This window comes from Pelophylax lessonae (genome assembly GCF_965119305.1).
Source record: "Pelophylax lessonae genome assembly, chromosome: 9".
Classification (NCBI taxonomy): Eukaryota; Metazoa; Chordata; class Amphibia; order Anura; family Ranidae; genus Pelophylax; species Pelophylax lessonae.
In genome coordinates, this window is record NC_138776.1 from 241561706 (window position 1) to 241589414 (window position 27709).

At 44.0% G+C, this 27709-nt stretch overlaps 1 protein-coding gene across 1 annotated transcript in view; it reads left to right on the forward strand.

The window, feature by feature from the left end:
* Nucleotides 1–3371: 3371 nt before the first annotated feature.
* Nucleotides 3372–27709, forward strand: part of LOC309564339 (uncharacterized protein) — a gene marked incomplete at both ends in the record, with an annotated part of 41028 nt that continues 16690 nt past the window's right edge. The window contains 4 exons of the mRNA XM_082268965.1: nt 3372–3734; nt 7580–7690; nt 11179–11235; nt 27116–27394. Of these exons, the coding sequence (XP_082125091.1) occupies nt 3372–3734; nt 7580–7690; nt 11179–11235; nt 27116–27394 (810 nt within the window). The remainder of the gene's footprint in view (nt 3735–7579; nt 7691–11178; nt 11236–27115; nt 27395–27709) is intronic.

Genomic DNA, 27709 nt, shown 5'->3' on the forward strand with positions numbered 1-27709 from the left:
CTGGTACTTTTACTTTCAGTACTTGAGTAGCAACATTTTTTAAAAAAACTACTTGCAATACTTAAGTACAAAAAATGTTGAATACTTTAGTACTTCTACTCAAGTCACTTTTTGATCGAGCACTTCCACTTCTACTCAAGTCACTTTTTGATCGAGCACTTCCACTTCTACTCAAGTCACTTTTTGATCGAGCACTTGTAATTTTACTCAAGTGTGGGTTTTGAGTACTTTATACAACTCTGCTAAAAACTATTGAATATGGGATGCCAAGTGTGCATAGAGGTTCAGGAGCTCATGGAAGAGATTACAAGGAGTCAGAAAAACACCATAAGAAACAGTTCCATGATAAAAATAGATTACAGTGCCACTTAGAAGTGGAGGTATATATATTATTTTGGAAGACTAAAGATATTCTTTAAAGTAGATTTAAGCTGGTCTCCCATTTGTTGTGGTGTTATCGATTTTTTTCTTTGAGAAGGTCATTCCACTGAAAATGAATATTTTAGTGTATGGTAGATGTTGGTAATTTGAACTTATTGACTGCTCTTCTACCTCTTTAGGAACTTTATTGGTGAGTCTGCACACTTGCTTTTACTATTGGGAGAGGCTCCCATCACCCCCATTGTGAGAGGCTCCCATCAGCCCCCATTGTATTTATTTATTTAATTATTTTATGTTATGGAGAATGTAACAGCATGATTAGTATCATAATGTTAAATATAAATGAGGACAGAGACACCCAAAATGCCCAGGTGAACAAGAGTCAGGAGTCACAGCATGGGGATCTCACTGTTGGAGTATCCAAGACTTAGAAAAAGCCAGGGGCTGACTCAGCCTACCAGCCTCTACTTGTATTTAACATACCTCTTTTGGGTGGATTGCCTTTTAATTTATACTTAATGCTGGCGAATTCAGAAGCTTTGAGTGAATTCTGGATTATCGGGTCAATTCAGTTGAATTGGACTTCAAATAAACAGTTTACAATGTGATGGCATTTTTTCAAATTTTCACTGAATTTCGAATCTGTTCTATATACTGAGTTGACAGTGGTGGTAGCAGATATTTCCATTCATTTTGCATTGAGCAATACGTAGATATTAGAGAAAATATTTTTTGAAATGTTATACAGTAAACCCCAGCTCCATCGCGGTTCAGTTTTTGCGGTCCCGGTATATTGCGTTTTTTTTTTGTTATTTTACTATATATATTTTACTATATAAATCATTAAAAATTTAATATTTTTGTGTTTTCCATAGCTCTTGCTATGTCTCTCAGTATCTTTTATGTGTTTAAATTAGTTTCTATTGTTTTAAAAGTGTGTTTAAAGACCTTAAAATGCTTTTACACGTACAGTGACAGTAAAAAAAAACATGCCTACAATGCATTTTAATAGGGTTTTTCTATTTCACGGATTTTCACTTTTCGCAGCTGGGTCCGGAACGTAACCCCCGCAATGGAGGGGGGTTTACTGTATTCCTCTCTGCTCAGAAGCTGGACCTTCCCGCTGCCCTCTGAACACCAGGTTCCTGAGGCTTATGGAGTAGTCCACACTTTTATTCCATGAAATACCCACCTTAGCCACAATAGCATTCCCTGCCCTAGGACTACTTCCCATTTCACCCAATAGGGCTTAATCATAGAGATCTCTATGCTTAGGCCCTACTGGGTGAAATGCAATAGAGTGGTCCTAAAGCGGAGACTGCTATTGTGGTTGTTGTGGTTGCCTATGGAATGAACTTGGATTATAGTGACTTCATTGATGTGCAGTTGTCTTATGTTCCTGCAACATATTTTTCTGTTTGGAATCTAACATGCATTGTATGTTGGTATGTTACTTCATTTTTATTTGTGATTAAAATGGCCATTTGCCAGGAGACGTAAATGTATTTGTTATATTAAAAATTAACTTGGTTCGATTTTGTTCATTTTTATTATTGACTTCTTCCGTTAAAGAATACATAGTTACATTGTTAGCCTGGTTGAAAAAAGACACAAGTTCATCTAGTTCAACCAAACAGAATTGAATAATTGGTCATAATCCAAATCTGCATCCACACAGAATAGCAATAGCATTTGCCATAGTTGCAATTAGATGGACAGTCCTTAGGAGTATCCCAGAGATGTTGCACTGGGTTTGTGCAACCAAAGGAAATTCCATGTTGAAGGTTTTTTTTGTCTTTGGAACACAATAGAATTTTCTGTAATGAAAAGGGCAAGCAACATTGAGACATTTTAAGTCTTAAATTAACCTGTGCTCCGCTTATGTTAAAACATATACCTACTTTTCCTTTGTGCCTCTGTTTGTCTGGCCACCTGAGGAGAGGGAAGCCCTATGGGAGCCCCAAGTTAATCCTACTTTGAGCTTAAAAAAAGGACTTCCTCTGTAGCCCATTGTTACAATTTTTAGAGTCTGAGTGGCCACTCATCATGCACGGGAATGTCAAGTGGGCATGAACAGAGTGAAGCTACCCATAGATGGAGTGAGTTTCTTTCCTGCAACCATGGGTTGCGGAAAAGTCGATTGATTTCCCCATCAGCCCAGTAAGTGTTGGTGGGGGAATCTCTTCCACTGAGCTATTGTGTTCCCTCATGGCGCTTTTCCATTGCATGGAACCGAACGATTCGGCTCGCTTTTGTGCTTTTCCACTGCTGGTACCGCATGGTACGGTGTAGGAATGGTTCGGTACGGTACGGTACGGCGGCACTTTTCCACTGCATGGAACCAAACGGTATGGCTCTCAAAAACAGTACCACCTGGATTGTGGTTCCAAGAGGTACCATACCCGGTACCATATCCCACAGTCCTTTGCATGCAGTCACTACTAGCCACTGATTGGTCAGAGAATCGTTGTTATCCCACCCACTTAACTTTAGTACTACTTTAGTGGAAAAGCAAACCATACCGTACCGAACCGTTCCAACACCGTACCATGCGGTACCAGCAGTGGAAAAGCAAACCGGGCCAAGCAGGGCCGAGTAGAGCCAAGCCGGTACTTGCAGTGCCATTGGTGAAGGAGTGCAGGGAGCTGTCCCTGTCAGGAGAACACACAGTGATTATTGCTAGTGGCTCTAGCCGCTTGAAATAATTGCATAAAAAATCCAACAGGGTGGTTGTAGCCAAGTTGATTGATCGATTACCTTGGATACAATCAGCCAGCCCAAACATGGTTCAAATCTCTGCCAGTCACCCCTGAACCAGCTGGATTTGAACTGCTTAAGTCACATACCTCTCCATACATAAAAGTACTTGGTATTCCTCTCTATTTCTCCTGACCCCCCTCCCCTCTCTGAGAGCAACGCTGTGCCCTGTGTCTTGTTTTATTTGCAATCTTAATTTGCTTATATTTTTACTTCTGTTTCAGTAAGCTTTCATGGAGTCCGAGTCAGTCTCAGAAAAAAGAGAGGGCGATGTGCCTGGTTATGTCATACAACCGGCCATTCTTCCTCCCGATCTAGTACAACCAAATGGCATGCCTGTCAACTTTCAATGGAACCTAAATCCTGTACCGGCTGGACCTAACGGGTATCCGGGAGCTCAAGTGTGGAATCTCTCAATGCCTCCACCACAGATAATCTTCCAAAATAACGGTCAACAGTGGACCCTCCAACCTTCACCACCAGCATATACAGGTCCCCCTGCCGCGCTCCCTGCGGCACTCCCTGCTACGCCCCAGGATACAAGGCTGGCTGCCTTACACAAGACATTCCTTAAAGGAAAACCATATGCTCTAGGGGTAAGTGTAATCAATAACTTCACCTTCAAGATTTAGCAAAAGTCAAAGTCTTTTTTTAGGGATAAGCCAATAACACAACAAGATGAACAGGTTCAAGATTTTATTTAAAAGGTAACTCCACTTTCATGGGGAAAAAAATAGTAAATAAAAAATAAATATAACATAAACAGTTGCGAAAAACAAGCCATATTGTAATTGAATATTATTAAAAATTACCTTTCCTTTTCAATCTGCAGTGCTGACATTGTCTGTAAAATGCAATGCAATACGGCTACCTGGAGGCGTTCTGTACGCAGATGGTGTACAGAATGCCCTCAGAAATGTAATTTCCTGCTTGTGTGATTGACTTACTGATTTTCCCAGATACAAATCAGATTTTGAGCATCTGCCTGCAATAAAAAATTTATTTTTGGGGAGATACTCTCAAAGGGAAATCACATCTAAAGGGATGCAGACCCTGTCACTCTTCTCATCTGATTGATAATTAAAAAACAATCCCATACAGTTTCACTCCGCACATGGAAACAGGAAAACAGCAATTTCTTCAGAAAAATAAAAGGTAGGAATCGGTATCTGCAACAATATTTGTTAAAAACCTTACGATGTACATTGATCACCCAGAGGGAACTGCTTTTTTTTATCAACAAAAGTGGAGTTACTCTTTAAATTGTTTGACGTGTCTAGATTAGGGATCGACCAAATATCGGCAAAGCTGATATATCGAGGGCCGATATGCATTTTCCCCGATATATCGGAATCGGCCCCGGAGGTTACCGATATTGCCGATATTTCAGGAAAATGCTTGTACCGGAGTGATGCCTGCAGCTAGAGGTAACCCCCCCGGTACCGACGTCCATAGCCGACAGTCGGCTGTCTTATAATGACAACCAATGAGGCTGAGAAACTGCTCGGTTGTCATTACAAGGAGCCGGAGGGGATGTCCGCCCCCTCCCGCCGCCTTTCGTGGCTCGCCTGGATCTCCCGTCCCATCAGGAGGCCCGGGCAACCAGCCTGCATGGCCGCCGAAGAACCGATCAAAGCCGCATTCGGCTCTGATTGGGTCTCCATGCAAAAACCCGGAAGTGATGTCATGACATCACTTCCGGGTACTGGCGCCAAATTAAAAAAAAATGACAGCATTGAAAACAGCCAAACTTGGCGTTTTGAATGCTTTTAGGTGCAGAGGAGGGGTTGGAGGTCTTTTAGACCCCCAGATCCCTCCATAAGAGTACCTGTCAAGGAGAAAAAAAATAATATTTTTTTTAAATGTACGAAAACATCAGCAAATATCGGCCAATACCGATACGCGATGACCAAAATATCGGTATTGGTATTAGCAATGAAAAAACAATTTTGGTCGATCACTAGTCTAGATGTGGTAATTATTCTTTCCCGTTACTGAAAGTGGCATGTAAAGAAGTGGTAATTATTCTTTCCCATTACTGAAAGTGGTTAATGCACAAAGAAATGTTTTAAAACATTGGAAAATCATTTTGGAACCAATATCCTATGATTTCCATTTCTTAGGACACATCTTTATCGTACATTCACATCTCTAAGTCAAATTGAGAAGACCATGGTAGGGCATGAAGCAACTCTAGCCACATAAGGATGCTTCTATTTTCTTTTCTTTTTTAAGTTTTCAAACGACTTGCAAAGGGTTTAAACCCCTGTCAAGATTTTTTTTTTCATCTGTGTGCCATTTTGGAGATTTCCCTTTACTTTCTGTCTCATAGGTAGTGAAAGGAAATCTCTCCAAAATGAGGGGAATCCTCTCGAAGACAGTTCTCACCGATTTCCCCACTGGATAATTACCCCTCTGTTCCAGTTCCATTGAGGTCTCAAAAAATGTTTATTTCCCCTCAGTTTTATGGAACACTAGAGATATAGATAACCTTTTCCCTTCTCCCCCAGCTCCCTAAGCTTGTGCAGTCTCTAGAGCACTGTGCGAGTGAGGCCCTTACTGTAGGTTGTGCACTCAACCTACCCAGACATTCAGAGAGGCACAGGAGTGCAACCTGGAGATGGTGATGGTAAGTGGACAGTAAAGGAACTGTTTATGCCCACCTTTTAAAAGAATTGGGCAGTGGGGGAGCCTTAAGAGCTTAACCTAATATGCATACTACTTTAAATATCACTTTTGAATGGACTAATTATTTAGATACAATTGAAGAACTGTAGAAATATATAAACATGGAGGTCCAACTAGTCAGCCCTTTTTGTTTATTTAAATTTTTAAAAAATGAATTCATTAAATTATTTTTGCTTGAGTATAGAGTTGTGTTTATTATAAGCATGTTTGAATTTACATACTGTTTATTGACTAACTTGTAGGCAGGTTGCCTACTGTGTTAATGTGGCTAGGCAAGCGTAGCTGCCCCAGTTGGGGGGGAGAAAAGGGTTGACTTTGTTATGTTCTACTACTCATGTTTCCCGGGCAGAGGTTCCAATCTTAGGGCAGTTAGGTCAGCAAATAAAAAGACGGGATTATACAGGACACGCTTAGCAATTCTTCTATGGAGCAACGACTTTCAGAATTTACAGTTTTGAAATTCTCCCACCGAGTCTTACCAGCTATGGGCTTCACCCAGAAGGACTTGACCCATACAGGTACTCTGGGACAGCCACTATTAGTGTTAGATATGGAAAGGATAGTCTGCCATGTTGTGTTTATCATGCTGCACTTTTAGTAAAAGGTAACTGCAACAAGCCTGGTCTGAAGTCATTCAATGGGATGCATTTGGGGTCCAGGTGCACACACACAAGGGTCTGAGTCTGCAACAGCCTGTAACAGCACAAAAAAGGTCCTAGTAACAGCTCAGCAACAAAAAGTTAACTTCAACCACTTGTTGGCATGGTGCCTGGTAAGGTGACAGGTTCTCCGATAGCGAGGGGGCCCAGTGTTACGACTCCCTCCCTAGCTGGCTGTCTCTGTTGGTCACCAGGAGTGAATTAGCATTACAGAGTTACAGCCTGATCACTGGGTGCAGAGATGAAAGAGTTAAGTGAACACGCATGAGTTCCATACTATGTCCCCGGCAGGACACCATTCTGCTACTGGGAGTGAGGTAGCAGACAATGCTGGCTGGTGGAGTGGGCATGGCTCTGCATATCCCTCCTAATGCATCACAAACACCTGTACAAGTGTGTAGCATACGGGACCTCGTCCGCTGAAAGGACTCCACATAACACTGCACACAAGTGGCTCATCCTTGAGTTGGAAGACCACCTTAATGTTTGACTTTCCCATGACTGCAGCCCATTTTGGGCAATGATGAGTACGAACTCGGGCAAGGTGTAAGCCTGGTGTAACAACATATGATCCTTCTAGTCGCCTGGCACAGCCCAGAAGAACCAACTGGGGGGGGGGGGGGGTAGGCTTCCTATGTAACCTACACTTGGCACCCAATGAATTAATGGAGAACACGTGGAGGAGATGCCACCTGTCCATCGTAAGATGACCCTACTCCCCCTTACACACTACCTCTGCTGGAACTACTGTATGTTCCAAGCATCCACCAATCAATCAATAAAATGCTACATTCCTAGGTTAGTTTTGAACTTTCCTCCTGCTAGTTTGAGGTCATAATCTTTACCCATAACCGTAACCCAAATGTAAATTGCTCCTAGAAGGCACAATATATGACGCAATAACAATGAATAAACCAATGCAACCAGCAATTCAACCTTCAAATATCAATGTACAATTTGTAAATTGAAGTTATCATTTAATTGCATCAGAATAAGCAGAAAATCTTTTTTAAAAAGCCCTGATATAATATAGAAAAAAGTCTTCTGTGTAAGAAACTGGGATCTCAACCATTTTTTTTTTTTTTTTTTTACAGATTGTGCTGATTGTGACAGCCATTCTAGAAATAATTTTTGCCATTTCGCTATGTTTTCTTATGACCCCACCTTCACTTCTCAGCGGAATTATTTTCTGGGGACCAATCTTTGTAAGTACTAAAATTACAAATTTCTGAAAGAAAAATTCTCGGTGTATTTTATTCAGTGCTGATGACTTCGGAGGTTGTGATGCATGGCTGTCCCTGTTCAGCCTGTGTGAGGTCAATCGGAAATTAGAAATCAAATGTAAGCAAGTGTATGCCATGCTCATAATACAAAATATACAACTGCAATGATTCTATTTTTTTAAGGCAACTGCTATTTTTTTTTTTTGTGTGACACTGCTCCATGGGTCTGAGGGAGAAGTGTGGGCTCCCAGGATTTAGGCTGGCCAGTAGCCAAGATGGTGATGGCTGCACTCCTGCCCTTTCCAAGAGACTTTGGTTGTTAAGAGGGGCGGCACTGCCCCTCAAATGACTGGGGTGGAGCATAGGACGTGGGCAACAAGAATATGATGCTGGTGAGAACATGCAGGGAGGTGTTGAAAGGTCCTGTTCTCCATCCCACAAGTGAGAGCCAGAGCCTACGCCTCCACTAGTCAACTTAATTTCCTCCTTGCTGTGGAAGTGACGCCACATGCCGGGGTCAATGGAGGGAATATATAAATCCCCCCATGGGGTTCCCATAGACAGACTCCTCTGCTGGCTCTATGCATGTTCCACCCAAGAAAAGGCTAGCTTATCATATTAAAGATTGGTTTCCTATATGGACTTGTATTTTATACTGTATTTGTTTTAAAGGGGATATCCTGTTCAGTTACGTACCCCCACATATCTGGGCTATTTAGTTGAGCAGAGATAACTTTTAACCTATTGGTTCAGCCCTCAACAGCAGTCCAAATGTCTCATGTGGCCCAATGGGAAAATAATTTGCCCACCCTTGACTTACACGGTATGCTACACCCGTAGCCAAAAGTTTTGAGAATAACGCAAATATTCATTTTCAAAAAGTCTGATGCTTCATTTCAGAGGCGTAACTAGAACATTCGGAGAAGGACAGTGATTTCTCTACATGCTGCCCCCGCCGCCCCTCCTATTCAGGTGTACAGGGGAGCCACATGGGCCCCCTTGAGCATGGGGCCCGGTTGCGATTGCAACCCCTGTAGTTAAGCCCCTGCTTCATTTTTATTGAGGGCAATTTGCATATGCTCCAGAATATTATGAAGAGTGATCAGGTGAATTGAAATAATTGCAAAGTCCCTCTTTGCCATGAAAATAAACCAAATCCCCCCCAGAAAATGTATACTGCAGTTGTGAAGAAGGCTTCAGGGCACCCAAGAAAGTGCAGTAAGCACCAGGACTGTCTCCTACAGGTGATTCAGCTGCGGGATCAGGGCACCACCAGTGCAGAGCTTGCTCAGGAATGGCAGCAGGCAGGTGTGAATACATCTGCATGCCCAGTGAGGAGAAGACTTTTGGAGGATGACCTGGTGTCAAGAAGGGCAGCAAAGAAGCCACTTTTCTCCAGGAAAAACATCAGGGACTGATATTCTGCAAAAAGTACAGGGATTGAACTGCTGAGGACTGGGGTAAAACCATTTTCTCTGATAAATCCCCTTTCCGATTGTTTGGGACATCTGGAAAAAAATCTTTGTCCGTAAAAGAAAAGGTGAGGGCTACCATCAGTCCTGTGTCATGCCCAACAGTAAAGCATCCTGAGACCATTCATGTGTGGGGTTGCTTCTCAGCCAAGGGAGTGGGTTCACTCACAATTTTATAAAGTGTGGAAAATTTGCGCGCTAATGAATTAAATTAATAAGTGAATGAATAAAATAAAAATCAGCGCGCACATAGGAATCATAGACATAAATCCTAATATAGCATGTAATAACAAAATGTGCTTCGCTAATAAAGCATTAGTGAAATAAATAAAATGACACAAAAAATAAAATTAGTGCCATTAATAGTGATCAAAAAGCCTAGTGATATTAAACCAAGGCAAACACATTAATAAATATTAGTGTCCATAAAAACATGTAAGAAGGGCAACAAAGTCCATACAAATCAAAAAAGAAAAAAAAAAGGAAAAGCAACTGAAGCAGTATCCAAAAGTTTCCTCGATAGCGATATAAAGTGCTTGGATGAGAATTCAAAGGAGCCACAAGTCCCAGCAGGTAGATAAAATATTCACATAAAACCAGGGATATTTGAAGAGACACCCGTGTAAAAGATCACCCAAAAGAACGAGTTAGCAGCTTACCAGAGCAATTTGGTCACTCAAATTAATGAGTAGACCTATGTAGGCTTAATGGTAATACCCAAACAAACCACAGGATGTCACTTCACTAGGTACCAGGTAGTTCAGATCCGATATCCAATTAACATGTGTAAAAAAACGATGACAGGGACATAGTGTAACTCCATAAAACACAAACCATTTACTGTATTTAGCCATAAAAGTATCAAACTCACATTTTAAAAGAGCATCATGAGCATATAAAATCAATTGTGGATTGAGAGAAAACAACATCTCCTAAGGCATAGCAGATCCTTGTAGCAGATCGTGGTAGCCGGCTGTTGGGGGCGTGGTAGCCTCACTTCTGACAGACTCACCCGACCGGTTTCGTCAAACGTATGACGTCATGATTTCTAAAATGTTAGTTTGATACTTTTATGGCTAAATAAATGGTTTGTGCTTTATGGAATTACACTATGTCCCTGCCATCGTTTTTTTACACATGTTAATTGGATATCGGATCTGAGCTGCCTGCACTCACAATTTCGCCTAAGAACACAACCATGAAGAAAGAACAGTACAAAAACATCCTCCAAGAGCAACTTCTCCCAACCATCCAAGAACAGTTTGGTGAGGAACAATGCCTTTTCCAGCATGATGGAGCACCTTGCCATAAGGCAAAAGTGATAACTAAGTGGCTTGGGGAACAAAACATCAACATTTTGGGTCCATGGCCAGAAAACTCCCCAGACCTTAATCCCATTGAGACACTTGAATCCCTTAAGACACATCCTAGGGTGAACAAACCCCCCCCCCCCACTAATTCTGACAAACTCCGAGCATTGATTATGCAAGAATAGGCTGCCATCAGTCAGGATGCGGCCCAGAAGTTGATTGACAGCATGCGAATTGGAGAGGTCTTGAAAAAAGAAGGGTCAACACTGCAAATATTTACTCTTTACATAAACTTCATGTAATTGTCAATAAAAGCCGTTGACACTCACTTATGAGATGCTTGTAATTATACTTCAGTATACCATAGTAACATCTGACAAAAATATCTAAAAACGCTGAGGCAGCAGACTTTGTGAAAAATAATATTTGTGTCCTTCTCAAAACTTTTGGCCACAGCTGTACAGGTACGGCTGGAAACTGGAGACACTCCCACAACTGAATGCTGGGGTGCAAGGGCCACATGTCAAGCACCAAAGAGCCAGATGCGGTCTTGAGGCTGGAGGTTGGGCACCATTGCTGTAGACTATGTGTATTTGAACATAAATAAAGTAATTCACAACATAGTTCTGTTTTTTTTTTTTTTATATCATTATTTTTTAGATTATTTACTATATTATTTTTTTAACAGTACATCATTGCCGGATCTTTGTCCATTTCAGCTCACAAGAAGCTCTCTGTCTGCAAGGTAAGCTGTTTCTGAAAATCACTGTGAACTTTTACATCACATCTGGATAGAAATAACTTCCTTCAAAACAAACATTTAATGCACTGTTGCTTACCAGTCCTTAACCACTTTACCTCTGGCCACTGTGCCTCTACTGCGGCACAGTGGCTCTTTATCGTCCAGCGACGTAGACCTACGTCGCTGGACTCCTCCCCCTGTAGGCGGCGCTCGCGCGCCGCCGGAGGCGCGCTCCCGCTGTTTTCATTCACAGCGGGAGTCGGGCCAGGGGAGGAGCGGCGGCGATCACCGCCGCTCTTCCCCGATCGTTGGGGAATCTAGTTTGGAGATCCGCCCGCCTGTGTAAACAGAGCGGGCGGATCTCCTAAGTGACAGGGAATGACAGATCGGAGTGTTCAGCTTAGCTAAACATCCGATCTGTCCCTGACTCACTCAGTCACCTCCCCCCACACACGTCAGTAAGCACCAGGCATACATTAACCCCTCCCTCTCCAATAAAATTAACCCCTTCCCTGCCAGTGTAATTTTTACAGTAACAGTGCATATATATAGCACTGATTACTGCAGTAATGTCACTGGTACCCCCAAAAGTGTCAAAAATGTCATTCAAGGGTCCGATCTGTCCGCCGCAATGTCGCAGTCCCGCAAAAAAAAAAATCGCAGATCGCCGCCATTACTCGTTAAAAAAAAAAACACCAAAAATTACAGAAATCTTTCCCTTAGTTAGTAAACGCATTAACTTTTGCGCAAACCAATCAAAATATGCTTATTGTGATTTTTTTTTACCAAACATAGGTAGCAGAAAACAAATTGGCCAAAAATTTAAAAAAAATTAGATTTTTACATATTTTTTGGGGGGAATTTCATATAAAAAAATGTTAAAAATATTGTTATTTTTTCAAAATAAACGCTCTTTTTTTGTTTATAAAAATCTAAAAAGTAAAAATCGCACAGGTGATCAAATACCACCAAAAGAAAGCTCTGTGGGGAAAAAAGGACGTAAATTTAATTTGGGTACAGCGTCGCACGACCGCGCAATTGTCAGTTAAAGTCGCACAGTGCCGAATCGCTAAAAGTGGCCTGGACGTAAGACAGCAAAATCCTCCGGTGGTAAAGTGGTTAAAGTGGTTGTAAACCTCAGACATGAAATGTGAACAAAGCATATCCCTATAGTGTGTCCTTGTCATGCTATGAGCATGATTCACTTCTAAAAAGGTTTTCCTGATACCAAAAGAAAAATGGTGACAGGAGAAAGATCTCTAGCTGATTGACAGTCCCAACTCTGTTCCTGTGTGCTGTGTGAAGGGGGGTGTGTCCCTTCCCTCCAATCAGCTCTCACAACTCTCCTCATTGAGCTCTGCAGAGTGTAACTTCAACTCTCCTCCCCCTTTTTTTCTGAACTCTCAAACAAGCTTATAAATTCGGGACTTTGAACATTTGTAGAGAAGAGAAGACCATACATAGACAGATACAACTTATGTAGAAGAATTTCTTTTGTCTCTGTGTTTCCCCTGAGGCCAGTCACTTCACTGGATAAATGTAAGGGTTTACAACCACTTTAAATGTGTTGTGTGAATTCGTTTTCTACTTTTAGGCTTTAATTTTCTTTATTTTCATTTGTATTGCACCTACATTTGTGTGAACAGAGCCTAAGGATGACACCATAATGTGGAAGAGCAACAGAGACACCTTTGGACAGCAGCATTGTCAGTTTGTGAAGAAGATAGTGTTAGATTCACTAGCAAAGTTAAAGCAGTATTAACCCAAACCAAAAAGTAATACACTGCTCAAATAAATGAAAGGAACACTTTGAAAACACTTGAGATCTCAATGGGGAAAAATCTCATGCTGGATATCTATACTGATATGAACTGGGTAATGTGTTAGGATCGAAAGGATGCCAAATCATTCGATGGAAATTAAAACTATAAACCTACAGAGGGCTGAATTCAAACACACCGCCAAAATCAAAGTGAAAAAAAATGATGCAGCAGGCGAGTCCATTTTGCTGAAATTTCATTGCAGCAACTTAAAATGGTACTCAGTAGTTTGCATGGCCCCCATGTGCTTGTATGCATGCCTGACAACGTCAGGGCATGCTCCTAATGAGATGATGGATGGTGTCCTGGGGTATTTCCTCCCAGATCTGGACTAGGGCCTCACTGAGCTCCTGAACAGACTGGGGTGCAACCTGGTGGCATCGAATGGACTGAAACAGAATGTCCTAGAGGTGTTCTATTGGATTTAGGTCAGGTGAGGGTGGGGGGCCATTCAATGGTATCAATTCCTTCATCCTCCAGGAACTGCCTGCATACTCTCATCACATGAGGCCAGACATTGTCATGCACCAGGAGGAACCCAGGACCCACTGCACCAGCGTAGGGTCTGACAATGGGCCAAAGCATTTCATCGGATACCTAATGAAGGTCAGGGTGCCATTATCTAGCCTTTAGAGGTCTGTGCTTCCCTCCAGGGATATGCCTTTCCAAAGCATCACTGAACCACCACCAAATCGGTCATGCTGAACGATGTTACAGGCAGCATAACATTCTCCATGGCTTCTCCAGACCCTTTTCACGTCTGTCACATGTGCTCAGGGTGAACCTGCTCTCATTTGTAGTAAAACAGAACGCCAGTGGCGGACCTGTCAATTCTGGTGTTCAATGGCAAATGCTGGGCAGTGAGCACAGGGCCTGCTAGAGGACGTCGGGCCCTCAGGCCACCCTCATGAAGTCTGTTTTCTGATGGTTTGGTCAGAGACATTCACACCAGTGACCTGCTGGAGGTCATTTTGTAGGGCTCTGGCAGTGCTCATCCTGTTCCTCCTTGCACAAAGAAGCAGATACCAGGCCTGTTGATAGGTAGGGATGATCGAACTTTTGAAAAGTTCGGTTCGGCCAGAACACCCGAACTTCCCGAAAGTTCTGCCCGGATTTCAGAACCCCATTGAAATCAATGGGACCCGAACTTTGGTAATCAAAAAACCCAATTTTGAAGCCCTAAAACCCAATAAATGCCCCTAAAAAGTGCCTAGGGTTCTGGGTCATGCCCCAGAGACTATTAATCACACAAAAAAAAGTTCTTAAAAATTGTCATTTTTGATAGAGAGCCAATTATTGAAAAAAAAAAAAATTAGAAAAAAAAAAAATTCTTTGGATTTAGTGTCTGGGGGTCTAAAAAGTGTACCTGTGAAGTTTCAGCTCTCTAGCATGTCCAGAACCATAAAAAAGTTCGTTTGTATTAGAATTAATATAGAACAGGGATATGGCTCAGCTATTTTCACACCTTGCCGGTTTTCAGCAGGCCTTTTTTTCGGCATTTTTTGGGGTTCTTTGGAGGCAGGCATAACATCAGAACTTCTGTGTAGGGGTATATATACACACACACATATATGTATATATATATATATATATACATACACATATATAGGTGTGAAAGGAGCAGAAACCTATGCTTGCGCTAATTAAAAAATTAACACCCATATGGCTTCTCTCCTATCACACCTATATATGTGTAAGTGTATAAATACATATAACATGTGTGTATATATACCCCTATACAGAAGTTCAGATGTTTTGCCTGCCTCCAAAGACCCCAAAAAAATGCCTGCAACAACACACCTGGGCGTTTTTTTTTTGGCGCTAGCGTTTTTTTGGGCATTTTTTTTGGAGGCAGGCATAACATCTGAACTTCTTAGTAGGGGTATTTATACACACATACTTATATTTATATATACACCTACATATATATAGGTGTGAAAGTAGCAGAAATCTATGCTTGCGCTAATGAAATAATTAACACCCATATGGCTCCGCTCCTATCACACCTATATATATGTAAGTGTATAAATAAAAATTTTATTTTATTTTTTTTTCCTATTTATTTTATCTTTTATTTTTTATTTTTACACTGTGTCTTTAAAAAGAAAATTTGATCACTTTTATTCCTATTACAAGGCATGTAAACATCCCTTGTAATAGAATTAAACAGGACAGGTCCTCTTTATTGTGAGATCTGGGGTCAAAAAGACCTCAGATCTCAGATCTACACTAAAAAGCAAAAAAAAAAAAAAGTTATTTTTTTAATGAGGAAAAAAAATGATCCCTTTAAGGCCGCTGGGAGGAAGCGACGTATGACATCGCTCCGGTCCTCCAAGGCCATAGAGTCGAGTGGGGGCTATCTTGCCCTCACTCGACTTCCTGCCTAGGAGGAGAAAGAGATTTTTTTTCCCCGCTACCGACAACTCTGGTAAGTGGGGAAAATGACCGGGAAGCAGCAAGGGGGGTCACCTCTCCCGCCGCTCACAAAGGTGATCCCGCAGCAAATTCGCCACTGGGACCACCTTTATGTTAAAGCAAGCCGCCCGCTGTTTAAAAAAATACCAGGGTCATGGCAGCTATCTGCGGCCATGACCCCAATATTTAATGTCAAAGTACCGACGTATATTTACAGTGGGTGGTCCGGAAGTGGTTGCAGCGACTGGCTAACACGTTTCGAGGGCCTGCCTCTTCCTCAGAGCCTCCGGCTCTGTTTGCAAGTACTAGTTTGCACTTATTTTTAATAAAGCCATTTTATTGGAGGTAATGCACTAGGCTGGTGCGCCCTCTGTTTTTTTTTTTGTTCCTAGTATATCCTGACATCCCCAGTCTTGGGAGGGCAGCAAGGCGAGCGCTATCTACTGTAGGTTGACTAGCATTTGAGTCCTGAGAGTCTCTTTTCATGAGGCCCACCTTCAAACGCAGGAGAGCGGAGTGTTGTTTTGGAAAGTCCCAATGTTAGGCCTGAGGGTTGTCTTCAGCATCAGTGTTGGAGCTCAGATGTGAACAAGGGATCCTCAGTAGGCAACATAAAGGGGTTAATAATTAGTAGAGGGATGCTTGATTTAGCAATGTGTCAGTTCCCTTGATAATCCAGGTTGTGATGTCTGCTAGCAGTGTTCATAGGCTGTTTAACCAGTTCCGGACCGCCCACCGCATATATACCATGGCAGGGTGGCCTGGCTGCGCAAAATCAGGTACATGTACATGATTTTGTACACGAGATGTCTGGGGCGCATGCGCGCCGCTCCCCCTGCGATTGGACACAGTGGTCGCAAATCAGCGGGTCCAGGGCCCGCGATGGCCGCCGGGACCTGACGATCATTCGGCCGAATGACAAAACTGCGGTCTGCCTATGTAAACAAGGCAGACCGCTGTTCTGTCAGGGAGGAAAAGAGAGATCTTGTGTTTTAGCTAAGCTATACCATATGCATGGGTGTTCTACCAGATTACTGCTACCCGTCATCACGCATAGGCATACCTCCCAACTTTTGAAGTTGAGAATGAAGGACATTTAGGGGGAAGATTGACTTGGGGCAAGCGTGGCAAGCATAGCACACTGCTGCAAAAAGTTGGTGTGGTTTAAAAGTGGGTGTGGTTAAATTATGATGGCCGGAAGGGGATAATCTGTCATCCCCTGTTTGCCTGTACCACTACCACTACTAGTGTGCCTTCAACTCACTAAGTAATTGTAGCACCACCCCCGCAGGAGCTGCTGATTATATTATTGGGTCTACACCCTGCCTAACAACCCAATCAAATTGGCTCGATCCCTCCTCAGGCACAACTGACCCAGAATAGGACTGGACTATCAAATAGATACACAGGTTGGAATACAATACTTCACTATGCAACAATACCTTGTTACCTTCTTGAATAGTAGTCCTTCTGGGTGACACAATGGAACAACGCACAAGATTGTAATTAACCAAACTTAGTTTACTATGTATCAAATTGAATAGGGGAGATACAATACAATACAATACAAGTCCATAAAAGGTTATTTAAAACAGCTTTAAAAAAGGTAAAAGAATAACCCCCACACTCCTCCTGCATTAAGGCTAGACACAGTACCAGGTAGGTGGGCCTATCTGAGTCCCTCCCCCCAGAGTTCTCTTCTTTCTTGTTGATCTTCGCTAGCAAGGTTATTGAATAGAGCTCATTTGTAATCCAGATTAGGAATAAAGATCAAGAGAGAAAAAAACAACGAGCTGTTAGTTGTCACCGCAGGGTGTCTGCGTAACTGAGCAATAACTTCTGCGAGAGAGATAAGCCTCTGGCGACTCCTTTACAGACCTTATTGTTTGTCTATGAGTCTCCTGAGAGAGTATGGTGATAAACCCCGGGGTTTTATCACCTCCTGCTGCGCTACCGCTATCTGTAGATAAAACTGTCTCTTCAGCAGATAAAGTCAGTTATTGGGCATGTGCCCTCTCACCAACAGAAGTTTCTCCTTCGCGCGCTTCCACTGCGGTCTCAGTCCTTTGGCTATATGCCAGCCGCGCGGGGTCCTTCTGGCGGATGACTTCCGGTCTCGGCAAACAGCAGTATGACCTCCAGGAATGTGCCTCGTGCTTGAGATGGGACGGTTCCACGTCGTCCCTCCAGGCTAAAAGGCTCTGGCCCAATATCCAGTGTCAGTCCTTCACTCTTGCTCGCTGGTTCCTCAGAGTCCAGCGCAGAAAGGCCCCCCCTTCGCGCGCTTCTCTCTTCCTTTAAATAACCTCCCCCATAGTGCCGTGCGGTGCAGCCGTGCACCCTGGATCTTGCAAAGCAGCCTGGGAGATGTAGTTTCTTCATCTTGTGAAAAGGAAGTCACAGCCTGGGAAATTCCATGCAGCTACCACTAGAGGGAGACTAGTTCCTGGATCTTGCAAAGCAGCCTGGGAGATGTAGTTTCTTCATCTTGTGAAAAGGAAGTCACAGCCCAGGAAATTCCATGCAGCTACCACTAGAGGGAGCCTAGTTCCTTCCCACATATCAAACAGTGTCTTTAGGCATGTTTAACCCCGCTACACACTCCCCCCACTTGAGAAACTTTGGTCCCCAAAGAGGTCAACAGTATGTACCCTAGTGCATAGGTTGGCATTATACAACAAAAACATTAACATTTTGCTGAAATAAGTCAATCTGAATACATCCAATTTTGTATTCTAATAGCAGTGCAACAGTAAAACGATAAAGTGCAATTAATAAACAAATAAGTGATTTCTACAGTGTTAATATAGTGCTGATTTCTAGTGCTTTTATATAGTGCTCCTTTAAAAAGCACATGTGCCTTTGCAATTTCTTAAACACTTACATCTTAAAGTTTGTGTTGAAAAAAAAACATCAAAAGGTGAGAAAGAGAAAAAAACATATAGTGAGGTCAGAGCAACAAAATGTGCGCAAACATTAACTCACAAAGTAAACCAAATTGTGAACATCAAAAACTGTGCTTATTATAATGGCCAAACCCAATATCCTTATGTACAAACTTAAATGCAAACGTTTTCTACTTCAATACTTTGTTCTCATGATCTCTCACAGACCCCCCAAAACTTGGGTGGCTTGTACAGTTGTGCCTGGGGGTGAGCTAGGGTTGTCCCCCACCAAATCTACAGTGGAGGAACTAGGCTGGTCAGGAGATCTTTTGGAGGTAAAAACAGCTTCTTCCGAACATTCACCCAATTGATCATAGGTCAGTCTCTTAGGTGGGTGAATGACTCTCCTTTCCCTCTGTTCCCGTGGAGGCATGCTCTCAGAGGTGCTAGGATCAGGCACTTCTGAGGATTCTTCAATGTCCCCCTCCTCATGTTCCAACACAGAGGAACCTGATGGTTCAAGAGAGGTCAGTTCTTCTTCAGAGAAGGGTGCAACCTCCTCCTCAGGATCTTCATCCTCAGCTGCTTCTTCTGGAAGCATATGAAAGGGTATGAATTCAGGGGCTTCTGCCCGAAGGGCTCCTCTATCAGCCAAGTCAGATGAAGACAGGGAGGCAGGTGTGGGTTCTGGCAACTGAGATGACCACAACCAGTCGGGTACCTCCTCTTCATCTTCCAAATCTTCAGATGGAGAACTTCCCTCTCCCTCATCTGGGAGCGTCGTCTGAGATCTGGTAACTGGTCTGGACCGGCGAGAAGTCGAAGGGGCCTCTGACAAGTCTTCCACAGGGGGCATACGAACCGCTTCAGAGAGAGGCAGCAAATGGTTCCGATGCCAAGCCTTCAATGGACCCACACTTCCTTCAGGCCGAATTTGGTACACAGGAAGGTTTGGCAGTTGCTTGCAGATAACATAAGGTTGGGACTTCCAGCGGTCTGCCAACTTGTGTTTTCCCGGGACACCCAAGTTTCTCAACAAAACCCTGTCCCCTGGTTGCAGGTCATGGATCCGAACTTTTAGGTCGAAATTTTTTTTATTCCGCAGTCCACGTTGATCAGATGTGGCCTGAGCCTTGTCATAGGCCGCTTTCAGACTCTTCCGCAGTCGGTCCACATATCCTCTATGCGATGCTGAAGAGGTATGATCAGGCGAAATGCCAAAGGCCAAATCCACTGGCAACCGAGCCTCCCTTCCAAACATCAGCCGATAAGGGGAATATCCAGTAGCATCACTGACAGTGCTGTTGTAGGCATGCACAATGGCAGCTACGTGCTTGCCCCAATGCTGTTTCTTCTCTGAGCTCAAAGTCCCCAACATATCCAAAAGAGTCCTGTTAAATCGTTCAGGCTGGGCATCCCCCTGTGGATGGTAGGGAGTGGTTCTAGTCTTTTGAATGCCTAACATATCTAACAGTCTCTTGATCAGTCTGCTTTCAAAGTCCCTTCCCTGATCAGAATGGAGGCGTTGTGGTAACCCATAATGTACAAAGAACTTCTCTACAAGAACTTTGGCTACCGTTGAGGCCTTCTGATCCCTTGTTGGGAATGCTTGAGCATATCTGGTAAAATGGTCTGTTACCACAAGGACATTCCCCTGGCCACTCAGATCAGGCTCTAAGCAAAGGAAATCAATGCACACCAGCTCCATGGGTCCCTGACTTTGTAGATGGCCCATTGGGGCTGCTTGACGTGGCAGAGTCTTCCTCTGTATACACCGGACACAAGAATGACAGTATCCTTCAACTTCGGCCCTCATACAAGGCCAGTAGAACCTGTCCCTGACAAGCTGAAAGGTTCTTTCGGGCCCCAGATGGCCATGATTATCATGAAGAGCGGCCAGAACTCCCTCTCTGTATTTAGCTGGTAAAAACAGTTGCCACTTCTCCTCCAGATCTTCAGATGGACCTCTCCGGTAGACCACTCCTTCTCTGATCTGTAACCGGGTCCACTCTCTATGTAACAGACGGGCCCCCTGAGGGGAGTCAGTTAGAAGCAACTCAGGGCTCTGGATCTCCAGGGCTTCCAAGAGAAGTTTTCCCAAAGGGTCTTCCAACTGCTCCTTCCGCAAGTCCCTTTTGGACAGCCGGGGCAAACCCTCCCCTTCAACCTGGGTCACCTGGCAGTAGCATTTGGGTACTCCGATAGCCGAAACCCCAATCTCTTCTGCTCTTGACCCTCCTCGGGATCGAAATTCAGTTCCCTGATATAGGGCACGCACCCCTTCTGGAGCCAAATGAGTCCATTCTTCCGCAGGTTCCTGTGGAACATGCAACCTTCTGGATAGGGCATCTGCATCCCTATTTCCGATTCCTGGCCGATACTTCAGGCTAAAATTGAAGCTAGAGAGGGCAGCCAACCATCGATGTCCTGTTGCATCCAGCTTGGCCGTAGTCAACAGATAGGTGAGGGGATTATTATCTGTCTTGACAATGAATTCAGCCCCATACAGGTAGTCTTTCAATTTGTCAACCACTGCCCACTTCAAGGCCAAGAATTCAAGTTTGTGAGTAGGATAATTCCTTTCAGCAGGCAGTAGGCTTCTGCTCACATAGGCAACAGGTCGCAGATGACCCTCATGCTCCTGATAAAGTACCCCCCCCAGCCCATCTCGGCTGGCATCAACATGCAGTTCATATGGTTTTGTGGGGTCCGCATAGGCCAACACAGGGGCAGTGGTTAGGGTTTCCTTCAGCTGGACAAAGGCCCCTTCGCATTCCGGGGTCCACTGATCCTGGATGGATTCCTTAGCCTTCCGGGGGCCCATGGTGGACTTCGCCGGCTTTACCAACTCAGGGACATCATCTTCTTCATTCTTCAGGAGCTCATTTAGGGGTCGGGCAATCTGGGCGAACCCCTCCACAAACCTCCTGTAATAGGAGCAAAAGCCCAAGAATGACCGGAGTTCGGTCACATTTGTGGGTCTCGGCCAGGAAGCAACAGCATCCAGCTTGTCCGGGTCAGTGGCCACCCCTTCTTCAGACACGATATGGCCCAGGTAATGGACCGAGGACTGATAGAATTGGCACTTCTCAGGAGAAAGTTTCAGACCTTCTTCATGTAGCCTCTTCAAGACCTTTTCCAACCTCTCCTCATGTTCTTCTAAAGTTCTGCCAAACACGATAACATCATCCAAGTATACCAGTACCTCTATCAAATTCATATCTCCAACGGTCCTCTCCATCAGCCTTTGGAAGGTAGCAGGGGCCCCGGACAACCCCTGAGGCATGCGATTGAACTCAAAGAACCCCACAGGGGTGATGAAGGCTGTTTTCTCCCGATCTTCAGGGTGCATGGGGATCTGATAATACCCACTCTTTAAGTCCATCACACTGAACCACTTCGCCCCTGACAGACTCTGTAGGGCATCTTCGATTCGAGGAGTGGTATACTGGTCTGGGATGGTTCTTCTGTTCAGCGTTCGGTAGTCGATACAAAGCCTCAAAGATCCATTTTTCTTCCGGACTACCACTATCGGGGAAGCATACGGGCTCCTGGATTCTCGGATAATCCCGATCTTTTTGAGCTCTGCCAGCTGTTGACGTAGATCTTCTAAGTCACCTAAGGGGACTCGCCGGACTCTCTCCCTGAAAGGCTTGTCCTCACTCAGGCGGATCTTATGAGTGGCGCTCCTGGCACATCCCACGTCAAACTCGTCCTTAGAGAATATTTCCCTACATCGAGCAAGTTGTGCCTTGGCCCTCTTCACCCATTCCGGCGGGAGGGCAGCGTTTCCAGAGCAAAGCTCCTCTATAACCGCTTCACCCTGTTCCTTTTCTTTGAAATCAATGGGGGAAACTGGGGTAGCCGGGTTGACTTGGCCCAGGAGCACTCTAGCCGGTACCTTCACTGGTGTAATAGAGGTGTTTCTGACACTCACTAAAACCCTTCCACGGTTTTCCTGTAACACCTTCAAAGGGATCACCTCAGGGATCACTTCTATCCCTCTCTGTCTCTCCTTTTGACCTGATTCAAAGATAATGAAGGGACCCGGCTGTTGCCATGTGAGTTTAACAGAAGCCTTAAAACAGGCCACCTCTCCTGGCTGTAAGACCTTTTCTGCTCTATCCAGCTTCCAGAGTCGTCCAACTCCTTCTGCGGGGGTCTCTTGCTCCAACACTAATCGTTGGTAGGCCTGCCGTAGCATGGGATGGATCCTTGGCGCCTGAGCATCTTGTCCCTGGACCAGTTGTATCAAAAGGCGCCTTACCAGGTCAGTGTTTGTTCCTACGATGAGAGAGCTTTTGTTGGCCCCTGGTGGACGAGGACAGACCACCGCTAAGGTGTCGAAGGTTTCCGCTTCACCAGCCACTGATGGATCAAAGGTCAACTTGATTGGCAGATACCCGTCATAGGGAAAACTTTGGGTCCCAATACCCCATATCTCCAGATCTTCCAACTTCTGCAAAGGTAGATGGGTAAGATATTTATCATAGAAGTCTCTATACAAAAGAGTCACCTGGGCCCCTGTGTCAAGGAGGGCTCTTGTGTAAATTCCTTCCACCTGAACCGAGACCACTGGGGAGGGCCCGACCAAGTTAGTTGGGAATTCTCTTGATGTAGCCTGGTTGTCTGATTCAGTTCTCTGTACCCTGGCCCTCTTCTCCTTTTTCTTCCTTGATCTGGGCCCCCGCTGAACCCGGTGTGCATTGACTTTCCTTCCCTCAGTAACCCGGAGTCTAGAACTGGGGGTATTATATTTGGGTCTGACCCCCTGACTCAGTTTCCCTGATCCTGCACCACTTCTGGAGTCCCTTAAGACTGACGGACACCCGGTTGACTCCTTCACCGGTGTCCTCTGAAGTTTCCCGCTGGCTCGCGAGGTTTCGCGGCAGCATTTCCTGAGCTGGGACATACCCTTCTAACATGCCCAACTCCCCCGTAGTTGAAACAAGTTAACAATCTTGCAGGCCGTGGCTCTGGATCTGTGCTGAGACTAACAGGTTCATCTGGCCTCTCCGATATACTCCCCTTGGGTAGAGTGGATACCTGACCAGTCAGGATGGACACCATTTCTATCAACTGAGACACTTGGGTCTTTAGGAGTTCAACTTGAGAGTCACCCTCTTCCACACTTATCACTCCAACCCGGGCAGTTGAGTCAAACTGCCGACTTTTCTTCTTGTTGTCCAACATAACCTCTTCCTCTCTGACCATTCGAATCAGATCGGGGTATTCTAGAATGCCGCCATCTCGACGAGTTCGTAACAGTATGGCAATGGGATCTAAAGGTTGAGCCCCTTTCAGAACCTGTCGTGCACGAGTCTCATCTATTTTCCGGTGGTCTATTCCTTTCTTTAACAGAATCTGGTGGATAATCCTATCCAGACGTTTAATGAATTCGGACAACTTCTCCCCCTCTTCTTGATAACAGTGGTCCAACTGGTAGAGAAGTTCAGCCGCGTTCTCCGTCCGACCAAACACATCTTGCAGAATGTCCAAATAATCCTGTGCAGTGCAGTTCTTCTTGCTAAGCTTTAGATTACGTACAGCCTCTAATGCAGGTCCCCTTAAACTCTCTGTGATTCTCTGCTTCTTGTGCTGTTCTGGTACCTCCCATTCCTCCAAAGCCTGAGTGGCGGTATCTAACCACTCTTCGAACCCATCTTCTGCTGAAGGCACAGGCTGTTTCCCAGAGAATGTCCGGAGCTTCCTATATCCAGTCATCAAATAGCTCGAGGAGTCCCTACTACATTTTGCCACAATCTCCCCAAGAACAGCACACAGTTCTGAGCTAAAAGTCGACAAAGGTGATGACTCAGGATGCCCTTCTTGGACACCTTTTTCTTGGCTGGATACCCCAGGGGTGGTGGATGAGGGACCCGCAATAGGAACTCCTGGATGTATCAGGAAAAGTTCTGTTTGGTCAGTAGTTTTTACACTGTTTCCGTTGAAATAATCAGGGACCCCCCTTCCTCCACTCACACAGTGCATACGTGTGTGGGACAGTGGTGTCAGTTTTCATGTCAATCACCCAAAATTTCCTGTCTGTGGATAGTGCCCTCAAAACAGGGAGGAGCTTTTCTTCAGTCCAGGCTTCTCCCTTGATTTCAACCACCAGGCCATTTTCCACTATGACATTCTCTTCCTTGCACCACTCAGCAGCAGCGACAGGATCCATTTCTGCGTGGGAGGGGATTCTATGGCTGAGAGGGTTGTATTGCAGGACTGTAGAAATCCCGGACGAGCCCCCACGTGTAGCACCACCCCCGCAGGAGCTGCTGATTATATTATTGGGTCTACACCCTGCCTAACAACCCAATCAAATTGGCTCGATCCCTCCTCAGGCACAACTGACCCAGAATAGGACTGGACTATCAAATAGATACACAGGTTGGAATACAATACTTCACTATGCAACAATACCTTGTTACCTTCTTGAATAGTAGTCCTTCTGGGTGACACAATGGAACAACGCACAAGATTGTAATTAACCAAACTTAGTTTACTATGTATCAAATTGAATAGGGGAGATACAATACAATACAATACAAGTCCATAAAAGGTTATTTAAAACAGCTTTAAAAAAGGTAAAAGAATAACCCCCACACTCCTCCTGCATTAAGGCTAGACACAGTACCAGGTAGGTGGGCCTATCTGAGTCCCTCCCCCCAGAGTTCTCTTCTTTCTTGTTGATCTTCGCTAGCAAGGTTATTGAATAGAGCTCATTTGTAATCCAGATTAGGAATAAAGATCAGAGAGAAAAAAACAACGAGCTGTTAGTTGTCACCGCAGGGTGTCTGCGTAACTGAGCAATAACTTCTGCGAGAGAGATAAGCCTCTGGCGACTCCTTTACAGACCTTATTGTTTGTCTATGAGTCTCCTGAGAGAGTATGGTGATAAACCCCGGGGTTTTATCACCTCCTGCTGCGCTACCGCTATCTGTAGATAAAACTGTCTCTTCAGCAGATAAAGTCAGTTATTGGGCATGTGCCCTCTCACCAACAGAAGTTTCTCCTTCGCGCGCTTCCACTGCGGTCTCAGTCCTTTGGCTATATGCCAGCCGCGCGGGGTCCTTCTGGCGGATGACTTCCGGTCTCGGCAAACAGCAGTATGACCTCCAGGAATGTGCCTCGTGCTTGAGATGGGACGGTTCCACGTCGTCCCTCCAGGCTAAAAGGCTCTGGCCCAATATCCAGTGTCAGTCCTTCACTCTTGCTCGCTGGTTCCTCAGAGTCCAGCGCAGAAAGGCCCCCCCTTCGCGCGCTTCTCTCTTCCTTTAAATAACCTCCCCCATAGTGCCGTGCGGTGCAGCCGTGCACCCTGGATCTTGCAAAGCAGCCTGGGAGATGTAGTTTCTTCATCTTGTGAAAAGGAAGTCACAGCCTGGGAAATTCCATGCAGCTACCACTAGAGGGAGACTAGTTCCTGGATCTTGCAAAGCAGCCTGGGAGATGTAGTTTCTTCATCTTGTGAAAAGGAAGTCACAGCCCAGGAAATTCCATGCAGCTACCACTAGAGGGAGCCTAGTTCCTTCCCACATATCAAACAGTGTCTTTAGGCATGTTTAACCCCGCTACATAATTAAAAAAAAAAAAAAATTTAAGGGACAGTGTAAAAATAAATAAATAAGACAAAAAAAATTAAAGCGCCCATCCCTCCGAGCTTGCGCGCAGAAGCGAATGCATACGCAAGTCACGCCCACAAACAGTGTTTGAACCACACATGTGAGGTATCGCCGCTTTCATTAGAGTAAGAGCAATAATTCTAGCACAAGATCTCCTCTGTAGCTCTAAACTTGTAACCTGTAGAAAATTTTAAAGCGTTGCCTTTGGGGATTTTTAAATACCAAAGTTTCTCACCATTCCACGAGCATGCACAATTTTAAAGCATGACATGTTAGGTATCAATATATTCGGAGTAGCAATATCTTTCACATTATAAAAAAGTGGGCTAACTTTACTGTTTGTTTATTTTTTTAGTTAAAAAAAGTGTTTTTAGTCCAAAAAAATTGGCGTTTGTAAGAACGCCGTGCAAATACATGACGTAAAGTTGCAACGATCTCCCATTTTATTCTCTAGGATCTCTGCCAAAAAAAAAAAAAAAAATATATATATATATATATAATTTGGGGTTTCTAAGTAATTTTCCTTTTAAAAAAATACTGATTTTAACTGGTAAACAACAAGTGTTAGAAATAGGCTCGGTCCTTTAGTGGTTAAATCGAAACCATGGTCTCCCATTAAAAAAAATTACATATACAGTATTGTACAAAACTGTATACTGCATCACTTAATCATCAAGGTATTTGCACTTACCATTTTCCTTAGTCCTCATTTTTTCCCTTATCCAATGTCCTGTGATGGGATGACAACACTGCTACACTGCTTCTGAATTTATAGCAGAGTTGTCACTCTGATGTAGGCTGTGCCTCCATATACAACAGTGGGATGAGATGATGCTATGGGGGTATGGCTATCAGCATTATCACTGCTGATTCATAAGCCTGTAGCTTGTTATCCATCACCAGGCCTCTGGGAGCTGCAGTGTCTCAGAGGAGCAGTGAGTGATACACAAACGAAGAAGGATTTGACTGACTCAAGAGCGGTAAAATAAGTTTTCCTTTAATTGATTAGGCTCTTGTTTCACATGCTAACCGGGTTTTGATACAAAAAAAAAAAAAAAATGAATGTTTTATTATAGTGGTAGTTCTCTTATTATTATTTATATTTATTATAATTGTCTCCTCTTATTATTCTTTGCAGGTCAAAGGCGCTCTAACTTTGAACATCATATCATCCATTTGCAGTATGCTCACAATTATCTTATGCATTGTGGACTTCTCCGTTGTAAAGTGTCAGGGTTATTATACAGATGGTCGTAAAGGTCATGGTCATGGTCATGGTAATGGCCATGGTAATGGCCATGGTGGTGGTCATGGTGATGGTCTCGGTGATGGTCTCGGTGATGGTCTCGGTGATGGTCTCGGTGATGGTCTTGGTGATTATAATGACTATGGTGATGTATGCTCAGATGACTATGGGGTAAGTGATATTGTGGGCAGCATTACATAGAGGTGTGAACCCGATTAAATCAGTCTATAGGCTCAGTTAATTAAACTATAATCATTATTATTCTTCACAGGGATTGTTATTGTCAGCAATGAACGTTAAAAATTACATAAAAGCATTAAAAGTCGAATAAAGAGTATTACTGCTCAGTAAACCAAGGCTTTGTTATAGTATACAGTGGTACATATAATTACCATTAATCCTTTATATTGGCTTGCCAAATTTCGTTGCAGACCATCTGACATTTTAAAGTAGCCTAGCTGGGGGTCTGTCTTCATTGGCTGGTGA